This window comes from Pteropus vampyrus, unplaced genomic scaffold, assembly GCF_000151845.1.
Source record: "Pteropus vampyrus isolate Shadow unplaced genomic scaffold, Pvam_2.0 Scaffold40, whole genome shotgun sequence".
Lineage (NCBI taxonomy): Eukaryota > Metazoa > Chordata > Mammalia > Chiroptera > Pteropodidae > Pteropus > Pteropus vampyrus.
Window position 1 is genome coordinate 2369326 of NW_011888821.1, and position 9177 is coordinate 2378502.

Below are 9177 nucleotides of genomic sequence, written 5' to 3' on the forward strand. Positions count from 1 at the left end.
GAGCTTCTCAAAGATGCTACAAAATCCGCTTATAGCACATTTTGGAAGGCTGACTTACCTTGACTCTGCACCAGGATGTGCAAGCTGTTGCTACTGTTTGCACCTAAAAAATAACAGTGTAAACCTTTTTAATACAAACGAATCTTTTTTCTTTGCATACTTTGCAGATTTTATCTGTTGTCATTTTTTTTAGTGTCAAAGATACCCCTTTTTATAAATCCAGAAATCTTTGTACTGGTGATTGTATTTACTGTGTTTTCTAACAAAAGGGGACTTTTTCATGAATATTTCTATTGAAGAGTGGTGCATTTTAATTTAATAGTAATGAAATACTTGGAATAATTTTTTATATTGTCATCATTAATATATTCTATTTTATGTGGAAATGCAGAATTTTAGGACACTAATTGCTAAAGTTTATTTCACATTAAATCATTTTTAGAGATGAAATCTTTTTAATATTAAAGCAAGCTAGAAAAACAAAATAAAATAATATCAATAAATAAATACATACATACATACATACAAAGAAAGCAAGCTGGTTTATAATTCCTAGTTTCTATATAGAATTGCACAATGATTTATGGAGTATTTGGGTTTTAATTATAAATGGGTCTTTGTGTGTAAATTTATATTTTCAGTTGATTTTATTTTTTTAATGGAGTGTTAAAGGCTTTTTTTCCCTAAATAAAAGGAGAGTCCATCCTTTTATGGACACTGGTAAATGCCTTCAGCTTAAATTTTTTTGTTAAATATTTTAGTTCGATCGTTATCTTCCAAATATCTAAATCTCCAGTCTGCCTGTTATAGTAGTAATTTAACTGGCAGGAGTCGTTTCCCGCCAACCATTTATATTAAGCAATTTAAAAATATTTATAATGTTGTCGACTAATTAACTGTTAAGTCATTGACATGAAGGGAGAGATAGTCCCAAGACTTGGAAAGACATGGAATATTTTAAGCGAATTTGGAGGAGTGTGTTTTTGCTATAATGTTTTTGCTCTTCTTGCCCACAGGAGTTAATGAAACAGCTGAATATAATTCAGGTAAGTGAGGACGAGATAGCGTTCCTTCTGCGCTTCTCTATGACAATTTAGCCGAAAGACACAGATGCTTCCTCTGTGCTGGCTCTTTAAAAAAAAAAAAAAAAAAAATGCCGCTGACTTTTATTCCAGATCTTTTTTTTCTCATTTTCTTTGTGATTTCTTCTTTAACTCATCGGTTACTTATGTGTTGTTTCCTTTCCTCATTTTGGTGGAACTTCCTAAATTTCTTCCTGTTACTGATTTCTAATTTCATTGCATCGTTGTTAGAAAACATAGTTTGCGTGAATTCAATCCTTTTAAATTTATTGGGCCTTTTTTATGGCCTAGCGTATGGTGTGCCCTGGAAAATGTTCTGTATATGCTTAAGAAGAAGATGGGTCCATCTACACGCCTGGGGAATGACTGGCCACCGGCTGGTCTAGGTTAGGCTTTTCTTGGTCGCTGCAGTGACTTGGCTCTGCTCCACGGGTCTCTCATCCTCCAGCAAGCTGGGCTGGGCTTGTTTTCATGGCGATGGAAGAGGAAAGCATGCTATGGGCCTCTTGAGGCCCAGGCTCCATACTGGCCACCATCACTTCTGCCTCGTTCTGTTGGCCAAATCAAGTCACATGGCCAGCTGTAAGTCCGGAGTCAAGGGCAGGTCTGGGTGGAGTGTTCTATAAATGTTTATGAGATCTATAGGTTTAGAGCGCTATTTAAGTCAATTTCCTTGTTAATCTTCTGCCTAACTGTTCTTGAAAGCCATTATCTGCAGTCTCCAACTATTCTTGTAAAACTGTTTTTCCCTTCAATTCCATCCGTCTTTGCTTCATATATTTTGGGGCTCTGTTATTAGGTACTTCTATGTTTATAATTGTCGTATCTCCTTAATGGACTGACCCTTTTGTCATCATAAAATGCCTCTCTTTACCTCAAGTAACATTTGTTTTTTTGGTTTTACAGTAGATTTTGATATTCGTATAAATCATTCCAGCTTTCTTATGATTGCTGTGAGAATCATGTATCTTTTTTCATCCTTTTACTTTCAACCTATCTGTATTCCTGAATCTAAAGTACGCCACATGTTAACAGCTTGTAGTTGAATCTTTTTATTCAGTCCGACAGTTTCTGATTTTTGATTGGGCCATTCAGTTCATCCACAGCTAATATTATTACTGCTGAGGTTATATTTACATCTTCCATTTTACTTTCTGTTCTCTATGCCTCACATCTTTTTGTTCCTCTGTTTCTGTTTTACTTTTTTTTTTTTTTGCATTGAGTATCTTCTAGGGCAACATTTTCATTTCTCTCATAATTAGTATATTTTTTAAATTTTATTAATGGGTTCTCTAAGGCTCATTATATACATCTTATCGGAATCTTTCTCAGAGTTATAGCTCAACCTATTTTGTTGTGATACATGAAACACATAGAGAAAACTTCATAAAATATAAATTTAAAGCTTAATAAACTATTATAAAGCAAATCACCCATGGAATACCCTCAGGGCAAGAAATGCTCCATTGCCAGCACCCACAGAGATCCTTCAGGTGTCCATAGATTGGGCAGGTCATGGTTCATTTCACCAATTCAAAGTTAATCCTAAAAGATTGAGACTCTAGGGAGTTGCAGCAAGCCTGACTAAGTCTCTCTTTCCCCAAGAATGCAGATGCTGTGCATTTCTTCTGCAATTATGAAGAGAGCCGAGGCAATTACCTGGTCGATGTGGATGGCAACCGGATGTTGGATCTTTATTCTCAGATCTCCTCTGTCCCCATTGGTAAGAGCTGAAACTTCCTCTCTCTTAGTCATGGCTATCCAGACGTGAGATGTCCCTTCCAGCAAGCACATCCCTCCGTGTTGCCAGACACTTCCCTCCAGGGCAAAGAAAAGGAACAAGTAATTCGTACAGGGTGTATTACTGGAGTCTTTACATGTCTCCTCTCATTTACTCCTCCCCAAAACCCTACAAGGTACTCGAGTATATATTAATATCTCTGTTTTTGTGGATAGATAAGCAAAGCTTGGGGAGGTTTAGCAGCTTGCAGGGGAAGCATAGCCAGGATGTAAACCCAGGTCTGTGTGACCACCACATTTAATGTCAGCTGTCTTAGGTTGGGTTTCCTGGAAGAAGAGCCTGAGGCAGGGATTCTGTGCAAGTAGTTTATTGAGGGAGAGCTCTCAGAAGAAAGGGGAGGAAGGGAAACAACATAGGGCAGGGAGAAAAGCTAAAAAGGATGAGGTGTCAGCTAGAGACTAGCCGTGGCCTGATCCCCCAGGGGGCTCTGGAACATACATTGCACCCCAGGGTTGGTCCCAGACTGAGGCAGAGACTCGCCTTTTTGCACCCCTATACCACCAGTCAGTCATCTCCCACTAGCTGCCAGAGGAAGGACATGTCATCTCTTCGGTAAAGTAGCTTCCATTCACCAAAGGTAATTTTCCAGAGAAGGAGGCGGCTGAAGCCATTATCAGTCACACATGCGCACAGCCCTCAGGAGAGGGAAGGCCTGCCCAGTAAAGGTGACTTGGTGGGGCACCAATGGCATCTGCCTCGCCAGGCCCACCTCCCTGCCACACAGAGTGTGACTCACTGCTATCGGAGAGCACGCAGACAACTGCATAGATCGGGCTGATTTGGATGCAGTCGCTGCTATGTGCAGCTTAGATGGTTCATGCTTCTTTGCTCAGTGGCATCCTCATTACCTTCACTGGTCTGTAGGCTGAGTGTCTGATGAAGCCTGTCCCTTCGTGGATGGCGCCAGAGCGGCCCCCTGAATCCCATCAGCAGCTTCCCACCCCCAGCAGCCTGGGGCCTTTCCCCTGAGACCCCGAATTAGGTCTCCATTCCTCCCCTACAACCTATTTATTTACCATTAAGATGCAATTAGACAGTAAGTGGATGACTCATTCTTTTTGGAAAGTCTCGTCATCCAGAGGCGCCTTGGCCTTCGAAGGCGTTTTAGATGCTAAGCTCTATAAACCTCTATCTCCATTTTGTGTCGGAGTGAAAAAGATCACATCTGGAGTCATTCTGCGTTTGGGTCCTGGCTCCACCATATATTAGCCATGAAACTGTGGAACAACGTCTTCCCAACTAACTCCTACATCCTCCCACCAGGGCTCCCCAAGTTCGAATCCGCAGCCAGCGTATGCATAGGAGTTTGGGGGGCCAGGCTGGCAGCAGTCATTAAAGAGCTAGAAGTTCTAAATTTCTCTCTCTGGCCACATTTTCTCCCATACCTATAGTCTTTGGGATGATTTTTTAAAATAATAATTATTGGGAATGTATTATGTGCCTGGCATATTGCTAAGTGCATCACATATTATCTCATTAAACCCCTACTACAGTCCTACAATATTTATTGACAGGGAGCCAGCTTTCAAGAGTTTGCAGGTTTTGCCCAGCGTGTTTTTAACCAATGACTCCCGCAGATTTTAACCAATGACTCTCTCCCTCCTAAGCTTACTTCTATGATAGCAGCTTCCCAGACAGCTGCCCCTGCCCTGGCCTGCAATGTGGGGGTTCCACAGCATCGAAAGCCCAGGGGAGGGATTTTCCTGATCGGAGGGGCCGTCTCTTCTTTCATCTGTCCTTCTGAAGCGAGTAAGACAAGCTGAATCTGTGGCTTAATGAGATTTCCCTTAACTGGCTCATCTACTGAGGCAGAAAAGTCATAAACACCAGGCAGGGTGAGAAGAGTTGAGAAAAACTCACGGTGTTCCTCCCTTGAGTAATGAGCATCTTCCAGCCTTGGGCTCAGCCTGCCTTGGATTGGCAAGGGGACAGGTAGGGACAGTGGGGGAAGACCGTTAACAACCCTCTCCCCTTAATCCCCATACATCGCTCCCCCCTCCATGCTCCCTGCAGCAGGCAGAGTGAAGCCACAGGCTCTTCAAGTCCGTTCACTGTTTTTTAATTCCGTTGAGGAGAAAATCTACCCTGGGTGATGCTTGTCTTTCATACCTGTCTACACTTGCTAATCTCTTATTCTGGAGGCGGCAGGCCCCCAGCTCAGAGCCATGAGCAAGCCTCTCGCCATAGTGATATAAAGTCTCCTTTCAAAGTAAATTTATTTAAATTAAAAAAATGAATCGATTAAAACAAAATAAGTACAAGTTATGCATGATGAAAATTGTGATACTTAAAGCGCAGGAGTTTTTCTCTTAAGTTCTAACCTCCTGCTCCAAGATTCACTGATGAGTCTTTTCTCATATGTGACCGTTTCGAGTTCTTGCCATGTCGCTGGATCTCTGCGTTATTCATTCATTCAACTAATATCTGTTGAGTCGAACAGTTGCCACTGACCTTTAGGGTCTTACAGTCTGGTCTCCTGACCTCGGTTCCTTCTACCAACGTGGCCTCCCTGCCGAATCGTTGCCAGGATTCGCAGTAATGAACAGAAAGCCTCCTACAAAAGTAGATGCTCAATAAATGAAGTAAAGTCTTCGAACCCAGGACATCTGGCTCGAGTGCTGTGCGGTTCTGTCTTGCTCCTCCCTCCTTTACAGGGAATGCTTCCATTTATTGAGCATCTACTATGTGCAGGGGCTTTCTCTTCATCAGTGCAAATCCTGGCAACAACCGATCTGCGACGGATGGACTTGACGTTGCTTTCGAGCTTGGAGATACTGAAGTGGCACAATTAAGATACGTGTACACCGGTCTTTATACACATGCGTAGGATAGATTCGTAGGAGAGCAATTGCTGAATCGCAGGGTGTCCTCAACCTTGCTGTGGGACGTCAGGCCCAGGCTGGACAGGAAATGCCGCGGGACTCAGAATAAGCAAATGCGTGAAGGCAGGCCCGGGTGTGCCGGTCACAGAGGGCAGGTTGTACCGGTCGCAGAGGGCAGTTTGTACCAGTCACTCACTCGGCCCCTGAGCAAACACTTGCTGAGATTTGACTCAACCAGTGGGCACTGCGGGAGAAAGCGAGGACCACATCATGCCGGCCTGGGGGAGCACTCCCAGAGCTGGTCTCGATTCGCTCTGACCTTGCATTCACTTCTTCTTATGTCTGGCTAGTCTAGTCAGGCTCAAACCTGAACCCCAGAAGCACCCAAAAAATTTGCAGAAGATTTCTGGGCAGCATCCTGAGAGATTCTGAGTCTGGGGGGTCTGGGTGGGCCCAAGAATGAGTCTTTTGTCTGCAAAGGATGAAAAGACCTTCTGGCCTAAGAAGAGAGTTGCAGGGTTGGAAAGAAGGAAAGGGGCAGGCCATGGGGGAGGGGCACGGGGACCCTCAGATGTGATGCTGGTCTCTAACCATATCCCCCATCCCCAGGTTACAGCCATCCTGCTCTCATGAAACTCGTCCAACAGCCTCAAAATGTGGTAAGTCCCCGGGTTCTTCACGGCGATTCAGGGGCTCATCGGAGCAGCCTTTGGAAGAAGTCCATTCACTTATTCCATAAATAGTTTCTGAATACACACGATGCGCTAAGGCACTTGGAACGCAGTCGATTAACCACACGCATAAGAGGAGCCATATGAAGTGCTACAGGGTGAGTCAAGCAGTGCTGTGTGGGCATAAAACAATGATAGCAATCACAATTAAGAGCATCCTATATACTATATTCTCCCTTTATTGGCATAATATATACTACATTCTCCCTTTCCGTGGTTTCAGTTACCTGTGGTCCAAAAATAACAAGTGGGAAATTCCAGAAATAATTCATTGGGTTTAAAGAAGGCGTGCCGTTCTGAGTAGTGTGGGGACGTCTCGCGCTGTCCCGCTCCATCCCACTTGGGATGTGACTCCTCCCTTTGTCCAGCTTGTCCACACAGGTAGACGCTTCCTGCCCATTAGTCACTTAGTAGCCGTCTCAGTTATCAGATGGGCCGGTATCACAGAGCGAGGTTCAAGGAACCCTTATTTTACTTAATAATGCACATTTATGTAACTTTTATTAGAGCATATTATCATAATTGTTCTGTTTTATTTATTTATTTTTTTAGGCGAGGCAACCCTTAGTTGACCTCACAGGTTGCAAGGACCTTGTCAGCTTACAATCCCTTATTTTTTATTTTTTACGCCTACAGCACCTGGTCTTCCCAGGTGGTCTCCCATCCAAGTACTAACCAGGCTCGACTCTGCTTAGCTTCTGAGATCAGACGGGATCGGGCTTGTTCAGGGTGGCATGGCTGTAGGCTTATTTTATTATTGTTGTTGTCAGTTCCTTACTGTGCTTAATTTAGAAATTAAACTTTATCATAGGTATATACGTATAGGAAAAAAACACAGCACAGTATATATAGAGTGAGGTACCATCCATGGTTTCAGGCATCCACTGGGGGACTTGGAACGTATTCTCCATGGATAAAGGGGGACTTCTGTATAAACACTGTGTTCGGCACTTCAGCTCTAACGTCGACAAGTCACGAGGCAGGTACCATTGTACAGATGAGGAAACTGAGGCACAGAGAGGTTAAATATTTGTTCAAGGGCACACAGCCAGAAGAGGTGCCAGAAACAAAACCCACAGGAACGGGGCTATCCGGGCATGGAGGGGCTGACGGTAGGGCAGAGTCCCCAGGGAAGTGATATTTGAGCGGAGCTCTGAAGGAGAGGAAGATGTGAAGGAGGGAGAGAGTGGAAAGGAGAGCAGCAGCACGAGAGATGAACAGAACAGGACAGTGAAGCGGGAGCAGAGAGAGCTGGGAGGGACGCAGGCAGGCCTGATGGCATCCGGTGTTAGATGCTGCGTATACCAGGGTTTCCCAGCCTCGGCACTGGTGACGGTGAGCGCCAGAGCATCCTCTGTGGTGGGGAGCATCCTGTGCACTGCAGGACGTGTAGCAGCCTCCCTGGCCTCTAGCTACTCGACGCCAGTAGCACCCCTCCCCACCCCGAAACCATGAGAACCAAACATGTCTGCAGACATCGTCAAGTGGCCTCTGGGGGTAGAGTCCCCCCTCCCCCCGGTGAGAGCCCCTGCAGAGAAGGCTCCCATTTCTCTCATGAGAGTGGTGGAAAGCCTCGGACACAACACACGTGGAGATGTCCTAAGTGCATCGCTCAGTGCATCTTCCTAAGTCAAACAGCGTTTCTCGACTTTTTTTCCATTATCTCTTCCTAAAGGAGACTTTTTAGACATTATTTTCCTACTTGCTCCCCCATCTCACTGTGTGTTAGTTTCCTATTGCTGCCGGCACCAATCACCACCAGCTCAGTGGTTTAAAACAACACCCACTGACTGGCTCTGCGATTTTGTGGGTCAGGAAACTGTGGGCTCGGCTGAGCGCTCTGCTGAGGGTCTCAGAAAGCTGAAACCGGCCCCTAGCTAGAAGCTGGAAGGGAGAATCTGCTTTGGGGCTCAGTTAGGTCGTTGGCAGAATTTATTTCATTCTCACGGTTTCCACGAGGTCGCTCCATCTCCCTGCCAGCAAACCCGGTCCAGCCCATCTCCCTGTCTTCCTCCCGTTTCTGCTCTTAGCAAAGGACTCGTGTGGTTACACTAAGCCCACCCAGAATATCCAGAATTTGTCTCCCTATCTGAACCGATTAGGAATCTTAATTATATCTGCAGAGCCCCTTTTGCCCTGTAACATATTCACAGTCTTGAGGGTGAGGCTGTGGCACCTTCCTGGGGGCGCATACGTGCGCCGACAACACACCTATACAATATGGCAAACGTATATACGATATGGGATATATGTGCCATGTAGCTGCCTGTGCTCTCTCTACATCAGGGTGGGGTGTTGAGAATTAGAAACGGTCCCCACAACGTGCCTCTACTCAGTTATGTTTCCCCCAGACCACGTTAGGTGGACCACGCCCCTTAGTCTAACAGCACAGGTGCCGTTTCTTTCATTCTTCGTTGGCGCGTAACTGGACCCGGCGTGAGGCCTCCATCGTGTCTGGCTCACGCACTCACAGCCCGTCTGCGGGACTCGTCCTTGTGGGGAAGCCGCCGATCATCCCTTCCCCGGGCGTAGAGCGTGCCAGTGTGAACACGCTGCGGTTCGTTTATCCTTTCCAATCAGGTCGTTTTCCACGAAGACCGCGGCCCGGGACCCTCACCGACGCAGTCGCGGTTTCCGTGGTGACGAGGCACGGAGTGGGGCTGCGGGCCGTGCCGTGCACACAGTCAGCTTCCAAGCTGGGAGCCGGAATCCACTCCCCCAGCACCGTGTGCGAGTGCAGG

General features: G+C 45.7%; 1 protein-coding gene and 1 non-coding gene across 2 annotated transcripts in view; one reads left to right on the forward strand and one right to left on the reverse strand.

Annotated features, from left to right (window-relative positions):
* Positions 1-9177, forward strand: part of ABAT (4-aminobutyrate aminotransferase) — an 80319-nt gene that overhangs the window by 48338 nt on the left and 22804 nt on the right. The window contains exons 4-6 of the mRNA XM_011358414.2: positions 1017-1046; positions 2688-2805; positions 6315-6364. Coding sequence (XP_011356716.1) covers positions 1017-1046; positions 2688-2805; positions 6315-6364 — 198 coding nt within the window. The remainder of the gene's footprint in view (positions 1-1016; positions 1047-2687; positions 2806-6314; positions 6365-9177) is intronic.
* LOC111738581 lies at positions 7064-7182 on the reverse strand. The gene has a single exon (XR_002779892.1). It is a non-coding gene; the product is annotated as a 5S ribosomal RNA (ribosomal RNA).